A 22,810-nucleotide genomic window follows, 5' to 3' on the forward strand; every position below is an offset into this window, starting at 1 on the left:
GAAAGCCTGAGAGTCCACAGAGATTGGAAATACAGCCCAAAAAAGGCAACGATACACACTAAAAGTGGGTTCGCTACATTTGGGATTTGTGAAATATCTAAAACCGTCTCTATATTGTCTAAATGGTGATCTGCTTCATAAATCACCAAAAATGCATTACAGAAATGAAGCACAACAATATGATGAAATTAAATTAGGCTAATAGATTCTGATGGTTTCGCAAGACCTTGTTGCTCTCAAACTTTTTGATTTAAGAACCCTATTAGCCGAAACCATATGAGGTACCTGACCTCCACGGATCTAATGGTTCTTTCATTATGTCTTTTTGAATAGTTACAGTGTCACAGCCAAACCTAACAAATTTACAATCGAGACCAACTAATCATCAGTCCCTAAAGAACCGTTGACCCCTGCAGATGCAAAACCATCTGCGACCATAAAGCTTCTGCCTGCCTGTCCTTTGAACATGAAAAATTAGGGTTTGTTTAATAAAAAAAAACAGATTAATGCTTGTTCTGAATTAAAATACACAGCATTTTCAGTGATTAACCACTTTAATAATCGAAAATGAGTTTCACTTGGAGCTCAGGTACTTGTTCTATATGGATTCAACTCTCATTCGCATACTGTATCTTGGCTATCAGGATACTGTGAGGTCATGTGCTCAGTACAGTAAAATCTCTTTGTTTATACAGTACATATAATGGAAATACTTCAGACGTTTGTGTTGCTAGACAAGTCTGGGTTAGACTGGCACCATTCAGGCTTCAAGTACAGACTCTCTGAGCTACGTGGCAAAGACAACTGACCTCATATACACACAACATAACTGGACATGACAGGTGCTCGGCATGTTTTTGATTACTTGAGGAACATTATGGGAATATTCAACCTCAAAGAGCTTTCAACTTCCTGTTTAAAATGAGGAATATGAGTTGAGAAGATGGACTTCAGAGAATTTCTCACTTGGAAAGGTGCAAATTAGCCTGAGATTACAGTGAGTGGTGACATAAAAAAAAAAAGAGATGACAAAATGGGTAGAAATTTTCAGAACTACATTTGTCTGATGCAGAATCCCATCGGCAGCCTGTAAGCATAAGAAACACAGTAAATTCTATACGACCCTCGGCACATTATGCATATGATTATTGAACGATTTCCAGAAAGAATAAAAGCAACGTTCTTGCAGCTTCTATTAGCTCTTCCCATTCATTCCCACTTAATCTGCCATATTCTTCTGCTGATTGTTACCTTTCAGAGACTGGTCTAAGCAAGCCTGACACATCTTCACTCTTTAATGTAATCAAAGGCAGAAACAGGCCCATAGTGGAAAAAAGGATAAGTCGGAACAAGAGGCTTAGCACATACTGTAGGTACTACAGATGGAAAAAAAAAATATTAAAAAGAAAAGACCCATTCAGCAGTGGGACACACAGACCCAATCACATATTCATGCCATTTTCCATTCATCCAATCATCTTAATCAGGACATTGCATCTTGGGAATTATAGGGGAGATGATTGAACTTCCATTAAAGAGGCCTTTTAGTGATTCATATGTAGATGGAGGAGAGAACAGCGGCGGCCTGTTAGCTACTGTATTCCTCCACTCGAACCGCATGCATGAACCTCCCGGTGATACTGTTACCATGGTGAACTGAAGACTGAGACGACCATACCCTTTCACAGAAATAAACCTATCTCCAGATCACAGCGCTCGTAAAGGTGAGGTGGGCGCCGGCGTGGGCAGTTGTCGCCATTGATGACTTACATGAGCATGGTTTTATACTCCTAGTAGGGATTTTAAGAGAGGGAGGCCGGTCCTTGATCTAAATTCTAGACTCCCTATCATCTGATAAAGAAAGACCAGCAAAGTTTCTCACATTTAAAGTTGTCCCAAGAGATATTTGGACACTTAAAGGATTAGTTCACTTTTAAAAAAACTTTTGCTGATAATTTACTCACCCCCATGTCATCCAAGTTGTCCATGTCTTTCTTTCTTCAGTCGAAAAGAAATTAAGGTTTTTGATGAAAACATTCCAGGATTTTTCTCCATATAATGCACTTTGCTGGGCACCAAACGGTTCAAGGTCCAAAAGACAGTTTCAGTGCAAACTGCAAACTGTTCAAATGGCTTTAAACGACACCAGACGATGAATAAGGGTCTTATCAAGCGAAACGATCGCTCATTTAAAAAAGAAATAACAAAGTTTAAGTTTTATAAGCTCAAATGCTCGGCTTGCTCTGTTCTGTGTGACTCTCCTGTTCGAACTCGTTCATCAAAATAAACAAATCTTTTTCCGAGTCAATTCGTTCATTTCGTTCGTTAAATGAACCAAATGACTCGAAAAAAGATTTGTTTATTTTGATGAACGAGTTCGAACAGGAGAGTCACGAACGTGCATCACAGAACAGAGCAAGGCGAGCATTTGACATTATTAAACTTAAACTTCATTATTTTATTTTTTTTAAATGACCGATCGTTTCGCTTGATAAGACCATTATTCATCGTCTGGAATCGTTTAAAGCCATTTGAACAGTTTGCACTGAAACTGTCTTTTGGACCTTGAACCGTTTGGTGCCCAGCAAAGTGCATTATATGGAGAAAAATCCTGGAATGTTTTCATCAAAAACCTTAATTTCTTTTCGACTGAAGAAAGAAAGACATGGACATCTTGGATGACATGGGGGTGAGTAAATTATCAGCAAAAGTTTTTTTAAAAGTGAACTAATCCTTTAAGTGATGTGTCACTTGATTAAAAAATATCAAAGTGGCATCTGAAACCAGGTGTAACCACATTAACTATGAACATCCACTAACGTTTGACAAACACAATGTGTCACAAGACTTTTTGTAAAATGTTATGCTTGGAAAAAACATTTATTAAAAAATAAATAAATGCCAGCTGTTTTTATATTTTGTTATATAACGCAATGACATTCATACATTTTTAAGCGTGACTAAGGCAATCTGAATAGGCAGTCATGTGTCTCTTTAGCTCTTGATGTGCAATGGTGTCAGGTTTTTGCTGATGAGTATCAAACTTTGTTGTTGACTTGATCTAACATACAAACATACAGCAGGAAAGACATTAGGAAATGTGTTAATTGAGAGAGAGAGACGAGGGACAAGGGGGGGCTGTCACTCCGTCAGCAGGTCTGTGAGGGAGGGATGAGGTAAGTTGCACCATCTGTGACTCCGACACTTGTTTCAGAAGCTTTTAAAGGCCATTAGCACACTCACTAAAGGTCACACACCAGTGCCCTCACACACACACACACACACACACACACACACACAGGTCAAGCACATGCATACAGGCATATTCACATATAAATATTCACAGATGTACAAACATGCACATACACACAATAAATCAATCTCAGTCGAGCTAAATATGAATTTGACAACAGATGAGTTGAAGATGCCGCCAGCATGTACCTGTCAACCTCACTGAGCATCATCCTGGTGGAACGGTGCCTTTGAAAGACAAAAGTAAAATATGACTGACTCAACATTACTCCAGACAGTGACTAAAATGCTCACAAATGTGACAAACAATAAATAAAAAAATAAATAAAAAAAGTGGCAATTTAAAATATAGGTAGGAAATCTTTATTTGAATTAATTGTTAAATTAGTGTAATTAGATCAACTAATTGATAAATAATTGAAATGTTCTTCCTGCACTACTTTTAACACACATAGGCATACACACTGCAGCTACATTTTGTTGTCACTTCACCCTCTGGTGTTCAATCCTTTTCTGAACAAACACACTTTAGTAATTAACAGGAGTGACAAACGCATTCTACAACCGAATTAACTACTCAGGTAGTGATAACTGGATTTACCGAAATTTGATGCAGTAGTGTTCAGAACCAAACTGAACAACTAGCTTTTAACGGTGTATTTAAACGTCATATTGGTCAATGTTAATATGTTCTTGGCGTCTTTGAACTTTGCAACGCACCTCGGTTTTCTCACTATCTTGCGCAAAGAGTGTTGCATTTTCAAGACACTGTATCAAATTAAAAGTTCAACTCAAGACTTTTGCACTATTTGGCATCTTTCAACTGAATCGTTCATGCTGCACACAATAGTGATGCCACATTCACAAATGCATCATCTTTTAAGCTCATTTATTTAATAAATCAGTTGACTAGATTAACGAATCAGTCTCAAAAAGTCAAAATAAGTTAAGCAATTTTCAACTTTTTTATAAGTTGTACAAGATTCAACTCATTTTTTAAGTCAGTTTTATGTAATTTGAGTTGAAATGACTTAAACACCCAAGTTGATTGTACTAAATTTAAGGCAGCAACTTTTTCTTAGTGTATATGAACCAGTGGGTTTTAATAAATCAGATTGACAATTCAGTCTCAAACAGCAAATGAATAACTCTTATGAAACATTATTTTGCTTAAATACTATTTCGAGTCTTATTAATAGTGTTACCAAAAATTCTTCACAAAGAAAATATCCGCTATCACGGCAGCTGTGGTGGAATTCGCTGGAAGGCAAAATGGCCAAGAGATGTGAGGAAAAATGAAAGGAGAGAGGCAGAAGAGTGAGAAAGAAAAGAGGACAGCTGGTGACAGAACGGTGGGAGCAGGCCTGCTGCAGTCTCTGTTAATGGCAGTAGCATGAGTAGTGAACACTTGTTCTCACTCTCTCTCTCTTCTACATAAACATCCGCTGGGAAAAAATCACTATCATTACACACACACACACAGGAACTTTCTCTTTCATTCTCTCTCATTCCACCTCGCACTCCATCAGTATCTCATGGTTTTCAGTTAAAAAAGCTGACTTGGAAACCAGCTAACCATCTTAGTCTGGTTTAATTTTTTATTTCCCAAAATGGTACAGCACTGCCTTCAAAACTGTTTATCAAACATGGCTGTTCGAAGAGACACCCTGTTAATCTTTCGCCTTAAAAGGTAAAGCAGCAAGCCGCATTCCTCCCTCGCCTCTAATGGGAGACAGTCATATGCTCGGTCACAGTTTTACATGCGAGCCGAGAGGCTTTGAGGAACAGCAATTTTGCTGAATTGCTTCACATTAAGGTTAATTATGTAATATTTCATTTCTGATAAAAAGTAGCAGGGTTGATGAGATAAAAGTAAAGTCTGGAAGTGTTTAACGCTATGTAGTTTCACTGAGAGACGTTCAAAGTGTCTAAAATTAAATGGCTGAGATCTGACTTCAGGAAAGATGAATAGGGAATTACTGCAAAATGAGTAAAAGTAAAATAAAGTAAAGTTAAGTAAAGAAAAAAAATGCTGGTAAACACTTGTGGCTATGAGGTGCAAAGCACTGTAAGCACTGTGTGTGCGGTTACATTTGCAACTGTAGGTCTCAAAGAATTGTGTGTGTTAGCCAGTGTAATGTCTGTGTGTGTTTGTGTGTCACAGCAGTAAAATGAGAGGCATTTGGTAGTCCACACGGGCCTCCATCTGTCTGCAAGATGTAAAACATCCTAATGGGTCCCATCCTCCACCTGAGGCTATACCTTACCCTCCCATTGAGCTACTCCATCTTTGTCACATACTCACCCACACAAGCTATACAGTTCTATTGTAGTGCTAAATAATCACTACAATATTTTGTAATTTAACACTAATTTAACACTTAACACACGCATTTAAACGTTCTAACACTAAACAATGTCCTGTACACAAAAAGGTGGGAAACACAAAGGGAGCTCAACTCACTGATTCCAAATGGAATCTGATGTTAGCATGTTGCTAAGCTAAAATTGTGATACAGACAGTGAGGATAAACATACATAGAAGACACAAGCACTAGGTAAAATCAATACTTTTCAGCATTTGATGAAATAATTAATATCAGTAAAGAGCCTATATGATGCTGTCTAGGTAGGCAGCTCACATAGAGCAACGGTGTTAGCTTAAACAGCCATGCAACTGCTACATGCATAATGCTATACCCACACAGTAAACATTTGTTGTGTAATTTTAAGTAAAACGCAAAAAAAAAAAAAAAAAAACCTGTTAAGTCCTTACCACTATAGTGAAAACTATATATTTTGACATTTTATGTAATTTTATAGTAAGATACTGGTAAATTTACAGATTTTGGAAGTAAACAACAGATTAACAATCAGTCATCTTACAATTTATAGTAAAAAAAAAAAAAATTTGAATTTAAAATTTGATGGTATTTTGTTTGTTTGTTTCTTGTTAGAATTTGTTCAGTACTTTAGGGTTTTATGTAGCATCTTATGTTCATGTTTATTGGATTATTAGTGTTAGGTGTGTTACATAATGGTTTTGTATTTGTGTGTATAACACCTTTTTTATATTAGTATTTACCTGAGCTTGTGGAAAGGCTATTTTTGATGAACTCTACTTCAGCATGGGCCTTTGAATGCTAAGGACCGAGATACAGCGTGACATGAAAGGTTGATTTTCCTCTTTTGTCATATGTTTGTTACCGAGCTACAGGGCACTATCCTGGCTTTAATGTCCCAGATTTGCAGCACTGCTCTGACCCACAGACACAGCTACCACCAGATCAACATGGCCACAATCTGCAGAATGGACACTAGCCAGTGACTCCCACTGGGCACTAAGTAGTGGCCAATAATATTGCATCTGAGCCAGGCAGAGAACAAAATACCATCCACACTGGCCAGCAAAAGATTTAACAGGCACATATAAAACAGAGATAGAAAACAGAAGAAGAAACTAAGCCAGAAAATAAATATTTCAACTAGACAGTGAAATAGGGATAGGGATCTAAGCATTCTGACCTCAAATAAGACATTCATATTTAGTATTAGAGAACCTAAACGGTGTCTATAGCATTGGCACACCAAACTGTCTTCTGTTCTTTTTGGAGCATGTAAATGAACAGCATACATGTCGGTAACAACATAAGGATGAGCAAATGATGATGACAACAATATTTAGTGAATTACCTATCTCTTTAAACACTGTAAATGAAGACTGTTTCTTCATTGAGAGACACTTCAGGCACTTGGAAACACTCTCTGATTTACAGTTGGTGGGGCTAGAGGTCATGGATCTCAAGGGGTGTACTTCACCTGCTCTTAACCTTTGAGGTCAGACATCACAAATACACATAATGCTAATTGAAAAGAGCAGTCAATAATTGTTCATCGATCTACACAATGCTTGAGCTGTTTTAGTCCCTGGTTGCATGTAAAAAATATAAGGACAAATAAGGGGAATAAAAATGGAATAAAAAAATGTGTTAAAGTTTGTTGCGTCAGCCCTTGACATTCATTAAGAGCAGGTCACTTAAAGGAATAGTTCACCCAAAAATGAAAACCAGGGCTTGACATTAACTTTTTGAGGCACTTGTCCTTTGGACAAGTAAATTTATGTTTCACTTGTCCATGCACAAAAGTCACTTGTCCGGGTAAAGATTTATAATTTTATCTAGGGCTGCACGTTTTGGGGAAAATGTCATATTGCGATTATTGAGGTCAATATTGCGATTGCGATATAATAAACAAATGGTTTCATGAGTCAACTTGTTTGGTTCTAAAGCAAATGCACACACATATTAGTGATAATTCTGAAATTAGCAATAACAACTAAATGATTGATAACACCTATAATGATCAATAGCCTAAGCCATTGATGTCTGGATAAAAATTAACTGTCTAACAGGTATACGGCATATACAGAAATTGAATAAAGTTATCAAACAGTCTGTGCTGCATAAATTATAAATTATATATAGACTAATCCTTATTAAAGCTACACAAGTTCTTTAGTCAAGAGCAGTGAGTAATTTTCTCTGTTCCCTTTGTTCTTTGATGAACTGTACTACTGACAGAACACTTTATTGGTAGCTGGCCCTTTAAGACCATCCGCTTCTGACAGAGACGCGGATCTCACACGCGCCTCATTCTCTCACGAGTCACAACTCTTTATGTCCATCATAAGACTGCTCTTATGTTATGAAGATACTCGACAAACGACATTTTGGCATAATTGTGTGTGTTATTGTTTGTTCAAGCGCGAAAGAGAACTGTATTCTGGCGCGCGGTCTGTGCATGCGCATCATACTGGCACGCGTCTTTCTGTGAGTCACATTCAGGACATTCACAGGCAGCGCGAAAAATGTGTTTGTTTCAAATCGGTAAAATTAAATCTGTAAAATAGACGTAATGAGTGGCACATAACATGAAGTAACATGGCATTTTATTTTGTTTGAAATTTAACTTGTCCAGTGGGACAACTAATTTTCTCTTCCACTTGTCCTACAAAAAATCCACTTGTCCCGGACAAGCGGACAAGCCTTAATGTCGAGCCCTGAAAACTATCCCATAATTAACTCACCCCTAAGCCATCCTAGGTTTATATGACTTTCTTCTTTTTTTCTCCTAAATTATGGGGTAATTTTCACTTTTGGTTGAACTATACCTTTAAGGTACAATGGCAAAATGAACTACGGTATGTAGCCTATAATTGAACCAACTAAAATTACACAAAAAAGAGATACAACACAAATGTGCATTTGGTAGAGATTATTCTCTTTGGAAAGTGATTCATTCATAACTGATTCAGGATAATGTTTATACGAGACTACATGAGACAGTGTTCTCTCCCACAAGGTGCTTTCCAATTCAACTTCCCAAAAAAACATTATTAACTGCTGACTGTCAGAGTTGCAAAATAAATAAGCTTATGACACAAAAAATAAAATAAGGCAAAAATAAAAATAAATAAATAATAATATGAGCAGTGGAAAAAAGACCTACACACACACACACACACACACACACACACACACACACACACACACAGAGAGAACTAGAGAGAGAGAGAGAGAGTGTTTGTGGTAACCTTGACAATCTGACAGTTCCAAAGAATAAAGGTTTATGCAGACACACAACCTCACAATGAAAGTCATGTTAAGCAAAGACTCATCAGTTACTTTAGACAGCATTGTAAAAAAAAAAGCTATGCAGGAATGCTCACAAACTTATGGAGAATTCCACTTTTCTATCAACACATTTTCAGTCCATTTAATCCATGTATATTTGGCCCATGCAGGGTGACAGGGCAATCTTGCAGCAAAAGATTCTGGGTTACGTCAGCTTTAACCGAAGGCTGTGTCAAATTCCATGGCACGCTGTGCCACCAAACGCCTCTTGAACCCACATCTCTAATCCCCGCTGCCATCCAAATATAAATAAATAAAACTACGGTGGTTTTCAATAACCTTTACATTCCTCACCCCATCAACCACTGACAAGCCAACACATAAACGCTTATCTCCTCAGAACAACGGTGCGCATTAGAATGATTGCATGGGTGCGGGAGGAGAGCTGGCCGCAGTGGGCGCTCTGGCAGACTCTCGACAGACACACGGAAGAGGAAAAACAGTGGGATCAGGCCGAGTCAGATTAACGGAAGCGAGAGCCGCGTCGTAGCCCCCACTTCCTGACAAGTCGAGACGGTTCACCTTGAGAAAGACACCAGCTGAATCATGTTCTCCGGCTGTTTTCCCTCTCTCTGCTGTTTCTATTTCTCTCTCTCTGTTGGAATATTCGGCGTGTTGCTGTAACAGCATGGTGTGCTTTTCAGTTTTCCCGGCAGCCATCCAAATTAAAACAATTATAGAGCTAATTGCCCGTTAGGTGAAGCCTGCCGGGGCGTCCATGCTCTGATTTGTAGAATCACTCATGCGGGTCGTCCTCCACTGTGATGGAGCCGCCTGGTCTTGCTGGTGCGGGAGCCAGTGCCGGCCGGCCAGTCGATCGACGGGCAGATGGGCAGGGGTTGGCACAGGTGCCCACCGTGATGCAAATTAGGCCTGGCACTGGTGCAGCGTGAAGACAGGGGAGATTGAGCGCTGTGACGCAGAGACGGCGTGCCATATGGAGCTGGAGATGACTACTCTGTTTACCAGCGGTCAAAGTCAGCTACACACACGCAAGCGGGTCGAGACACTTTCAACCGCGAGCATGAGCCAGCAGAGCGTCCCAACAGCAACTCGAGCCAACATTCCGCCACACGACACAAGACCGCCCAGCGACCCAACGCCACAGCTTAGCGGTGTCAAATTAACATCTATACTGACCTTTACATGTGTGGAAGAATCTTTTAATCAAACCACCCTCAAGCTTAAAAGAATACTTCATATGAAAATAAAAATCATATGCAATTATTTACTCACCTTTATGTTCGCTCCAAACCTGTATGACTTTATTAATTCTGCAGAACACAAAAGTATGTTTAAGAATTGTGCTGGTCTCTCTTTTGAGTTTTTAAGCTTCAAAAAAGACCGCAAAATTTTAAAAGTCATTATTTACAGGACACATGTCCTAGCTCTCCTTAGAAGTCATAAGTGAAGCAGCGACATCAGATTCTAAAATGAACAGCTCTTTTGAATCGGATCTCTTCAATGAATCAGTGAATTCAATGAATTGTTCGTTCTCCAAAGTGGCTCACTTGATTCTCGAGTTCAACTCGCTAACGCAATCCATTCGCAACAAGTAACAGGCTCACTGGGAAGATAATCAGTGAATAACAACTTAACATTTTGGACTATTTGCCACAAGAAAAAATTATTAATGAAGACTTGAAATAAAGAACAAATGGGCCATCTTCATGATATTTTTATGGTGCTTTTCTGTGTTTTTGAAACTTGAAAGCTTCAGTCCGCATTCATTGTACTTGAATGGAAAAAAAAGTGACCAAAAATATATTTCAAAGCATCTCCTTTTGTGTTCCACGGAAGAAAGAAAGTCATACTTGTTTAAAAAAAAAACAAAAAAAAAAAAAAAAACATATGGGTGAGTAAATGATGACAGTATTTTCATTTTTGGGGAAACTCTTAAGAGAGGCACAAAACAACAAAGACAGAAGAGGAGAGGGACAGACGAAAGGATATACAAACACAAAGAACTAGGGTCTTACCTCAGCAACCCGAATCCTTTCTTCTTGGTCTTCTTATCCAACTCATCACCAACCTCCTCTGGTTTCTTCTTCTCTTTCTCCTTTCCTTTGCTTTTCAACTTGTCTTTCTTTTTGCTTTTGGCTTTCTTCTTTTTGTCTTTCTTGTTCTCCTCATTGTCTCCGGCACCTTGTCTCGAAGAGCCACTGACCGGAGTGTCTCGTCCAGAGCTCTGGTCGGACCCCTCATCTGTTTCAATACAACAAGCAAACGTAAAATATGAACATATAGTTCCCTACAATTGGGCAGCATAACCAAAATATTCATATTTATTGCACATTTATTCTTGTGTTTATTTAACAAACTGCACAAATATTTCAACGGCAATTTCGGTATAAACGGCATAGCAAAATCTCAACTGGCTGACATATTTCTATATTCACTCAGTATTTACCTTCAAATGGCCTAGTCCTAGTGTCTCAGTATCCTAGCCTATATCTCAGTTGGAGTCGAGGAAATATAAAAGATCTCTTCATATATATTTTTCCAGCTAATCTGCCCTGGAGCATCATAAATTATCATAATCTGGAGAAAAAAGAAAGAAGGGATGCAGATAACTGGATAGAAAGAGGCGGAGGAAGAGGAAGAGAAAGATTAGCATTGGAAAAAGTAAAAAAAAAAAAAAAGAGGCTTGGGTAACTGAGGAACCTGCTGACATAACCATCTGTTACTGGCTATCCACTGTGGGGCACTGTATGTGTGTGTGGCGATCAATTGTGGCTGCATTATGTGTCTGCGCTCTGAGGTTTGTCAGATGGTGGCGGTGGCGCTGGGAGCAGATGTACGTTTACCAGGCCGCCTCAGAGAGTGTGATAAAAGAGAGATGAGGAGACGTGCGAAAAAGCATCAGTCTTTCATAAGCCTCACAGCGGCCATCTTACTAACCCTCCACTTGTAGCTCAGGGGAGGGACCAGATAGCCCTGTACGCTGTGATTTATTGATGGCTAGTTGTATCTTATACAGGCCAACATATGACAAGGGAAAATACAATTAGACCGTGAAGGGACAAGTGAGATCAGGGCTGGAAACCAAAAGATTGCTGGTAATATGTTTTTCAATGGCCGATATTGAGGCGTAGAGAGCAGGGTGACCAATATTTACACTTACAATCGCAAATTATACATAGAATTGCGAAAAATAACTGAAACATGAGACAATATTTCTCAAAAGCTTTTGACAAAGCTGGTGGCAAAACTGATACGAGGCAGAAATACCAAATCTTTCAATAGGCCAAGCTGATTTATTCACCAATTGAGATTCAATTAGCAGTTCTTTGGTTCTTGGACATGCATTCTTCCATTGATACGGACAGTGTAGTCCGATATCTGAATGTATGACTGTTATGAGCCAGACTTGTTAGTGAATCCAAACACACAACACAACCATTTTAGCCCAAATTGTGAACAAATTACTCTAATGCCGGGTTCAGACTACACAATGTTTTTGTCTGTTACGACACTGTATCAGATTATGCGATTTTTACAACTAAATTCCTGTCAGGTCATGGACAAGAAACATGTCAGACTACACGTTACTTCCCGACCAATCATCACTTGCCATCTTTAACGACGTGCGTGATGTCATAGAGAAGGTGGAACTAGCGACTGACTTCCAGAAACATGAGTGTAAACACTACCAAAGCGATGTGTTAGCTTAATGCTAATTCCAGTTGCTGAAGCGCCTCCGCTACTGTTCACCAGCATTTATCTTTTTTCACTCTGTCATGGTAAACCTTGAGGAAACATTATAAACTTAGGATTGTTGCCATAACTCCATGAACCTTTCCTCCATTGCATAATTTCACCTAGCAGCACCAACACCATCATCTCGTTTCGCCATGTTTGAAAGCTGTGTACGGAAGAGCTTCTGTGCTTATATTGGTCAACTCCCCAGATGTGACGAAATTTTAAAAAATGAAACATGCTAGTTTTTCTGTCGTGACACAGTGAAGCATTAGAGACGCGGCGTTGGCTGTTGTTCACTATGACACACTATACAAGATGAAACAATCGATTCTTGCATTCCATTGTCGTTTACGAATCACCACAACACCCTACATCAAACCGATCGTGCCAAAATCGGGTTGAGTGTGTAGTCTGAAACAGGCATTAGGAGCAGTTCACATGAAAACTTATTAAATATTAAAATCAAAAGCATTATTGTTTTTTAAATAAAATAATGAAATATGTTACGAGTACGACCATTTTTTTGTTATAGTATTATTTAATATGGTGGTTCTCAACCAGGAGGCCTCAGCAAACTTCCAGGGGGGCGCAATAAGTCTTAAAATTATTTTAATTGAATTATATAAAAACAATGAAAATGTTAACACAAACACTAAAAATAAAGATTAAAATGACATCATATTTGGGGTTTATTTATTTCTACTACAACAGAACCAGAGATTTGAATATTGTTTTGGACAAATGGGGAGCCTTGGAGTGATTTAATAAATATTTAAAGTAACTTTTACGTTAAGTAAGTTACCCCTGTAACTTTTTACGTGGAGAAGGAAAACAGGAAAGTCATGAAAAATACACTTCTCTTTCTTGGTGATAAAGAATATATTGCATTCAATATGATTCTGAACCAGTTCAATTTTGAAAGACAGAGATAAACAAAATTCAAAAAAGCATGCAAAACTCTCTGAGCCTCGCCTACACAAACGAGTTCGAGGACAAGTCGGTTCTTCCGAGCCTTAGTCCAAGGCCAACAGCAGCATCCGTTTCCCCATGGCCTGATTTCTACACAAACAAACACCGATTCGCTGTTTAAACCAGCATTGAAGCGGGCGGCTCGGTAATGACTGTACAGCCGCTCTATTATTCGGAGACACAGAGGAACCTCAAAGGCCTGCTCCAGCTCCCACTTCTCTAATATGCATCAGAAAACTCTTTTGTTCGGACCAGTGCAAAGGCTTATTGTAAATATCAATCCGCGGAATACAATGCTAAACGCCGGGGGGAAAAATTGGTGAGAAAGGATAAAGAAAAAAGGGGAGATATTTCCCATCATGCTCACGTCTCAATATGAAAACACTTAAAAAGAGCAGGGCTTGAGGACTTAAGAGAGCAGTACCTATGCTCTGAAAGCCTTACATAATAAAGCTATAATGACACTGCAGTGAGCTCAAAGTGAAATAATAGAAACCATTTCAAACGGAAATAAATCCCTTCCTTAAATGCCTCTCTGTTTATCATCTTCACTGATGTATGGCCTTTGATATTTATATGGTTTCTTCTCCATGTGAGAAGGCCTCTTAGTAGACTGCATCGCCTTGATTTTTTTCCTTGGGCTGGTGGTGTAGTGGTTAAGGCTCAAGGCTCGCAACTGGAAGTTTCAGGTTCAAACAATGCATATATAAAAGATCTCATCATTTGCCATTGAATAGCATTTCTTTTTTTTCAAATATTTCTTCCTGAAAAGTATTAAAATAATCATTGTATGGAGCGTTCAGGAACTGGAATTGTTAAGAGAAATTGGAACCAGAATTGTTAAATTCCTAAAGATTTCCTTCCTTAACGACTGTGTGCCTGATAATAAATATTTCACAAAGATATAAAGCAAAATCAGAATGTTTAGATCTGCCAGTGAATATCTGGTTTAATATCTACTTGAACAAATTCTAAATCCCATAAACCTTGCAAACCTTGGTGATTAGTTCTTCCTTAAAAGCATTCTTTATTCCAGCCCAAAACCTTGTAAGTATGACTGTTTCTTGGTAGACTAATCAAAACCTGCAGCCAGACTCCTGAAGTTGTGTAGCAGCCAATCAGAATGGAACTGACATTTTTCAGTCGATTCTGGCTACTTTATATGCAATATACATTGTAACATATCATGGGCTGTCGATTGATGTGCTGTCTGAGGCTGAGAATATCACCATTGTGCCCTTGAGCTGGGCACTTAACCCTAGGTTGCTCCAGGGGGATTTGTCCCTGTAATAAGTTGATGGTTCATGTCATTCAATGGCGACACTATGTGAATGTCACATAAACAAACTCCACCACAAACAAAAATTCTAATCTAAGCTGTTTAAACCAGATCCAACATTATCATACAAGGGCAGAAGGACAATCGATTCAGCATGGATTAGTATTCAGAAAACTTAAAAGGATGGAAATATTTATTAGAAACTATAGAAGTGTGACATACCTTGAGCACATTTTTAAAGTAGACATTGTAATAATGTCAAATTAAAAGTATATTTTAAATCCTGTTTTAATATTTAGTCATGCTTTATTGAAGTAACATACTAAAGCACATGTTAAGTACTTGATTATAATATTACGTTTTTAGTCATTATATATCTTAAATGTACTAAATTGTTTAAATATTGCAAATGTTTAATTAGATATATGTTTAAATACATGACATACGTGTTTCAATAGAAATTACATTATAGTATACTTTAGATTACAACAAATTATGTCAGTACATTCAACAGTACACTTTAACCACATTTCAAAGACATTAAAAGTAATTATGAAATAATATATAAAGATGTTCTTAAAGGAGCATTGCGGAAGTTCTGAAATTTCTTACCGTTACTGACACCAGTGGCCGTTAGAGAAACTGCAGCCAGTCTCATGCTCGTTCTCGGTGCGCACGCTCGTTGGCCACACTAGATAAGGCTTTTTTTTTTTTTTTTTTTTACTTACGAGGAGTTTCCGTGGGTATCTGGATTGTGCTGGAGGCTGGTCGCTTCTTTCCGTCCGCAGAGTCCATTTGAAACACTACTGCTAGCGATTGCCGCTGCTTACTAATGGCTGCCGTACGGATGTAAGCCCAAGTAGACGAGAACGCGCATGACGTCACATTTTGTGAATTTTCACGCCAATTCGGACCCGACTCCTCCACACACAATTGAGTCAACAGGCTGATAGAGGCAACCGTGGTGGACAGTCAAGGTGTCATTCTTTCTATTACAATATGGTTGGCTCATAAATGTACAAATGAAGACTCTATCTTAAAGATTTTTTTTTAAGTAAAAACCTACACATAGCCCCTTTAAGTACCATTTAAGTGGGTCAAAACACTAAAAGGCCAGCTAACTGAATTTAATATAAACTAAGACATTTTAATTTAATATCAATTAACATGCAATTAAGTGTCTGAAAACATTACAGGTAACACTTGAGTATATTCTTTAGTATACTTTTTCATACTAAGTACACATTTTAAAAGTATGCTACTTCTTTTCCACAAGGGTATGTATGAATAGATTGATAAACATATGAATGTAAATAATCACACACGCATTCAAACACGCACACACACACGTTTTAAGGTCCTTGCACACAGATTGCAAAATTTTCGTATGTGTTTTTTCGTATTCGTGATTCGGTGGCTATGAATCGTCAAAAAAAGGCTCCACTCTAGGTCCCCTTTTGTTTTCGATCTTTATCAATGATTTATCTCGCACTTGCTCCTTGTGTAAAATTCATCTCTATGCTGATGATACCGTGATTTATACTGCTGACTCTGATATTCACCTGATCCAGAATAGGTTACAAGATGACTTTAGTAAGATTCAAGAATGGCTTCACAGGAACAACCTATTGTTGAATATGGACAAGTCATGTTGTATGTTGTTTGGGACGAGGCATAGAAGTCCTTGTGCTCTCAACTTAAAACTGTATTTTGCTGATGGGTCTTCTATGGTGAAATCTGACATATTTAAGTATCTTGGGTTGTGGATTGATTCCGAACTTACCTTCAAACCTCACATTGACCATATCACAAAGAGAGTATATGGTTGTCTCAGTACACTTTATAAATCTGTTAATTGCTTTACATTTGAAGTTAGGAAAAGGTTAATTTCCCAGTTGATATTGCCCATTGTTGACTATGCTGATATTGTCTACATGAAAACTAGTGAAGGTACTCTTAGGCCTCTCAATGTTGTATTTAACTCTCTATGTAGATTTGTTTTGAGGTGTCCTTTTAAAACACATCATTGTGTAATGTATGCATCCTTGAATTGGCTTCAGCTGAAATCAAGAAGAGACTTTCATTGGTTTCTTTTTATTTTCAAATGTGCCTATTTTGAATGCCCTCCTTATTTGAGTGAACTCTTGGTTCCTCGCAGTTCTTTGTATCCTGTTCGTGATAGGCAATCTCTTGTTTTTACTGTACCAAGAATCTTTTCAGCTACTGGTAGAAAATCCTTTCACTATAAAGCTACTCATGATTGGAACAATCTTCCTCTTTTTTTGAGGTCCATCTTATCTTTTCGTAGATTTAAGTTAACTCTATTCCAATATCTAAACACTGTATGTGTATGCTACTGATGTTGGTCTGTGTTGCTTGCAACTGTCTATTGTTTAATGGATTTGTCTAACTGATTTATATCCTGTTGATTCAACCTCAGTATTTCTTTTGTGGCACCTTTTTGTTTACTGAATTTCCTGTATTATGATTCTAATTGTATAATGAGTAAATGTGGTGTGCTTTTTGTGACATTTATGTTAGAGCTAAGGTGTGTCTTAGGTTAACGGTAATGGTGTGAGAGGCAGTTCAATTATTATTATTTTTTTTTTTTTGGTTTTGTTGTTTTATGTTTTATGTATTGGACCCTCTTGAAAATGAGATGTTGCATCTCAAGGGGCTATCCATCAATAAATTGAATTGAAAAACACCATTCAAACGGCTTGCTACGAATGCGAAAAACGCAGAAAATCGAACCCCTTTCGATTTTTTTTATGACGGACGGAAGTTTCGGAGGCATTGTGCAAGCGTGATTGACATAACTTGAGCTCGTATTTATTTTTTAACGTGCGAAAAATTCGGATGCGAATTTCACACTCAGTGTGCAAGGACCTTTATGGGGACTTTCCATAGACATAATGATTTTTATACTGTACAAACTGTATATTCTATCCCCTTACACTAACTCTACCCCTAAACCTACCAATCACAGATAACTTTCTGCATTGTTACATTTTCAAAAAACATCACTTAGTCTGATTTATTTGCTGTTTTTCTCATGGGGGCCAAAAAATATCCCCACACGGACAAGGATTTCGGATACATCTTTGTTGGGACATTTTGTCCTCATTATGTACGGTTTACCTGGAACACACACACACACACGCGTACGCACACACACACACACACACAGGCAGATTATCCTCCCACAACAGGGGCAATAATGAGAAGTGAGTGGAACGCTGTGTGCCTAATTACTGTCCTCAGTAATTAGCAATAAGCTGCCGATGTTTTCTTGACCAGGAGAACTGGGTGTGCACACGTAAGTGTATGTGTGGTATCTCCACACCATGGAAAACAGCAGATGTATTCACACGTCCTTGAGCAAATGAGAAAATGACCTGCTAATTTGTGTTAATGAATTTGTTTTTAAGCTATGAACTCATAACTAGGTCATCCTGAGTGGCACAATTGAACCACATCTCAGGTTGAAATTTCAGAGAAAGTCTTACAACAAAGAGATCCGGTTTTATCTTGATCTCCATGAATAGGGAATTTCGATACTGCATCAGGATGTGTGTGTGTGTGTGTGTGTGTGTGTGTGTGTGTGCATAGGACAGGATCTTCAGCTGTGGCGTATCTGTTCGCACTGACCCTAATGAACAACCCTTCTCCTCTCTCACACTCTCTCCTTCTTTCGCCACATGTCTGTAGTCTGTCGTCTCACGGAAGGGCCAATTAGGCTGGTGTGTGGGAAGAGGAAGCACATGACAGGGACAAAGCCAAACACTTTACTCTCAATTACTCTCCCTCAACAGGCACACACTGACTTCACTCACACACATCCTCAATCACTACACATACTGATGTAGCACCTGTGCATAAACATGTTCAACTACAGACTTCTGTGAGTCTAGGAGAATCAAAGTAACATGTTGAATATACCTGTAGCAACTCCAAATGTCTTTAAAAGTCTTACTTGTAACTTACTTATAACTTTTATTTATAATTCTTACTATTATTTTATAATCTCGCTTATTACTATATATATATTTTTTTTTTTTGATTTACACTATCATTCAATAGTTTAGGGTCAGAGTAAGATTTTTTTTTTCTTTGAGAGAGAGATAAATTAATTTTATTTAGCAAGGATGCATAAAATTGATCAATAGTGACAGTAAAGACATTTATAATGTTACAAAATATTTCTATTTCAAATAAATGATGTTCTTTTGAACGTTATATTCTTTAAAAAAGTATTCGTTTCCATATTAAGCAGCACAATGACAAATTAGAATGCTTTCTGAAGGATCACGTGACACTGAAGACTGGAGTAATGAGGATGAAAATTACAGAAATAAATTATTTTAAAATATATTAAAATAAAATAAAAAACTGTTGTTTTAAATTGTAATAATATATTACAATATTACAAAAAAAAAATGCAGACTTGGTTAGAATAAAATGCTTCTTTCAATAACATTAAAAAATCTTAAAGACCCCAATCTTTTTATTTGTAGCCTGTACAGTTTTTTGTGTGCGCCCATTTTCAAAATAATTGGTAATAAAAAGCAGCACAAAAGCTGGTGCTACTACACACTGCACCTTTAAATCTTCTGTGGTTGACAGTGTTGCTGCTGCATTGTGGGTGCTCACCATCATCATCCTCTGGCGGGCCGTCGTATGATTTGTCGATTGCTGCGCGGAAGCTCTCGTTGCAGCCACGCCCTCTGACCATGTGTGGGCGGGGCCTGTGGAAGGGCAGTAGCTCGTTCCTCTTGGCCTCTGTCATGGCAGTCTGCAGACTCTCTAGAGAGCTGGACTTCTTTAGGCCTAGCGTGGGTCCCAACTCCACGCCACCGCTCACTGAGACAAAACAAAGAGGAAAAATAAAAACACATATTATGACAATTCAACAGCCTGCCAAAAATGCCTTTTCATTCTTAACATCTTCTTCACAAATTTCTGCAATCAATGCAGGCCAAATTAAATATTTTCAGATCATTTTAGTGTGCCATTTCTGCGTCATGTAAATTTGATAATAATGAAATGTAAGAAAAGTTGAAAATCTCTCATTGAATCGATATTCCTGGCAAAAATAATAGTAGTTAAGCGAAACTGACAGCTTTTTTTTTTTTTTTTTTTTAAGGGTCAAGGTTACGGTATACTTACAAACATAGTAAATCGGGTACATTTTTGGAGGATTAAATGAGAGATTTGCAAATAAAGTGTTTTTATACAACTATAAACACTTAACTTATTTGTAAAAACATGTGCATTACTTCAGCTGTAAAGCTGGTTATTTTTATTTTATTATTTTATTTACAGCCGTTAAAGGGTTTTAGGTTTTATGGAGTTGTAAAACTAGATATAACTTCACAGACATAACCTTTGTGACATATATTTTACATCTTGTGGCTGTACTATTGAAAATTGTTGTGGTAATCAACATTTTGCCACACATGTTGTCAACTGAGCTTAACTTGTACTAAACCTGAAATATTCCTTTAACTTCCACTGAAAGTATGACATTTAAAATAGAAATGTCTGTGATGAAACCATTGTACTATTTGCATAGTACATTGCAACTGGTTTTCTTTTTTTGCATTTCTTTGCATACTACTTGCATAATTATTTCTGCAAAGGCATGACATGTGAACAGCAAAGCGCCTTTACATTTTTGCAAAACCAAACCTAGACTTACCTAAAGCTTTACGACTACATTTTGCTGCATAGCAATCACTGGTATTAGGAAACGTTAATAGTTCTTTGTGAAATGCTAGCTCATTTGTTTCTGTGATTTGATTGCTAATCAAAGATGGTGGGTCAATAGAGACTACTGGAGCGTTTCCCAAAGGCATTCTGGGAAGAAGACAAAGCAAAACGTTAATAATGTTTGAAGTGCCAAAGGTGGATCTTTATAAGACCGAGCATATATGTGAGTGTATGTGTGTTTGTGAGTGTATGTGATTGTAAACACTCTCTCTCCTCTAATGAAAATGACTTTTTAACATGCGTCTCCACAGGGAATGATGGATGAAGGCTCAACCCTGGGACTCGTTTCTCCATCAATCAGAAGCACCTTCTCTCTCTTCTATCTCCCTGCTTTCCAACTCTGCATACCTCCATCCTTCCTTTCGTCGACCCCACCCTTCTCGATACATCTCCTACACCCAGAATCATTAGCTAAAGCGCTGCAGCTCCTAGAATGCATTCATGAATCAGGAAATCATCGTATCGACAGGTGGTGCGCCTCACTGGAATTCCAATCAGCCTGGCCTGCTGCCGGCACCGGCCCCCTTTTTGTTTGGCTAATGGTCGTTTAAATGAAAGTGGAAGTGGGATCAGTCGTTTAATCTGTGTGGCCTCCAAACTGCCAGAGTAGGCCAGACGAGATGAGCCCAGCCCGGCCCAGCTGCATGCTTTCGGCTCTCAGGATTATGACACAGGAGAAATTTATGCACATTTAATTTGAGATGTGGTACAGAGAGAGAGAGAGAGAGAGAGAGAGAGAGAGAGAGAGAGAGAGAGAGAGAGAGAGAGAGAGAGAGAGAGAGAGAGAGAGAGATGAGGAATGGCATGCTTAGAGACAGGGAGGGCGGACGGAGATGAGGACACAGAAAGTCTCCATGTAACATTACAACAGATAACAAACTTCAAAGTTTGACAAGAAATTAAAGTCCATGAAAGGATTATATGTGGATATACATGTGACACGCTATCTATGGTATGGTATGTATGTATGGTATGTATGTATGGTATGTATGTATGGTATTGGTATGTATGGTAATGGTATGTATGGTAATGGTATGTATGGTAATGGTATATATGGTAATGGTAATGGTATGTATGGTAATGGTAATGGTATTTATGGTAATGGTATGTATGGTTATGGTAATGGTATGTATGGTAATGGTATGTATGTATGTATGGTAATGGTATGTATGTATGTATGGTAATGGTAATGGTATTTATGGTAATGGTATGTATGGTTATGGTAATGGTATGTATGGTAATGGTAATGGTATGTATGGTAATGGTATGTATGGTAATGGTATGTATGGTAATGGTATGTATGGTAATGGTAATGGTATGTATGGTAATGGTATGTATGGTAATGGTATGTATGGTAATGGTATGTATGGTAATGGTAAGTATGGTAATGGTAATGGTATGTATGGTAATGGTAATGGTATGTATGGTAATGGTATGTATAGTAATGGTATGTATGGTAATGGTATGTATGGTAATGGTAATGGTATGTATGGTAATGGTATGTATGGTAATGGCATGTATGGTAATGGTAATGGTATGTATGGTAATGGTAATGGTATGTATGGTAATGGTATGTATGGTAATGGTAATGGTATGTATGGTAATGGTAATGGTATGTATGGTAATGGTATGTATGGTAATGGTAATGGTATGTATGGTAATGGTATGTATGGTAATGGTATGTATGGTAATGGTATGTATGGTAATGGTATGTATGGTAATGGTAATGGTATGCATGGTAATGGTATGTATGGTAATGGTAAGTATGGTAATGGAAATGGTATGTTTGGTAATGGTAATGGTATGTATGGTAATGGTATGTATGGGTATGGTTATGGTAATGGTATGTATGGTAATGGTATGTATGGTAATGGTAATGGTATGTATGGTAATGGTAAGTACGGTAATGGTAATGGTATGTATGGTAATGGTATGTAAGGTAATGGTAAGTATGGTAATGGTAATGGTATGTATGGTAATGGTAATGGTATGTATGGTAATGGTATGTATGGTAATGGTAATGGTATGTATGGTAATGGTAAGTATGGTAATGGTATGTATGGTAATGGTAATGGTATGTATGGTAACGGTAATGGTATGTATGGTAATGGTATGTATGGTAATGATATGTATGGTAATGGTA

The 22,810-nt window shown here is 37.9% G+C and overlaps 1 protein-coding gene across 1 annotated transcript in view; it reads right to left on the reverse strand.

Moving 5' to 3' along the window:
• LOC130091867 (partitioning defective 3 homolog B-like) overlaps positions 1-19,758 on the reverse strand; it is a gene marked incomplete at its 5' end in the record, with an annotated part of 130,200 nt that extends 110,442 nt beyond the window's left edge. The window contains 2 exons of the mRNA XM_056259995.1: positions 10,925-11,150; positions 19,549-19,758. Of these exons, the coding sequence (XP_056115970.1) occupies positions 10,925-11,150; positions 19,549-19,758 (436 nt within the window). The remainder of the gene's footprint in view (positions 1-10,924; positions 11,151-19,548) is intronic.
• Positions 19,759-22,810: the final 3,052 nt, after the last annotated feature.

Source organism: Rhinichthys klamathensis, unplaced genomic scaffold (genome assembly GCF_029890125.1).
Source record: "Rhinichthys klamathensis goyatoka isolate OS25496 unplaced genomic scaffold, OSU_Roscu_1.1 h1tg000007l_1, whole genome shotgun sequence".
NCBI classification, from domain to species: domain Eukaryota; kingdom Metazoa; phylum Chordata; class Actinopteri; order Cypriniformes; family Leuciscidae; genus Rhinichthys; species Rhinichthys klamathensis.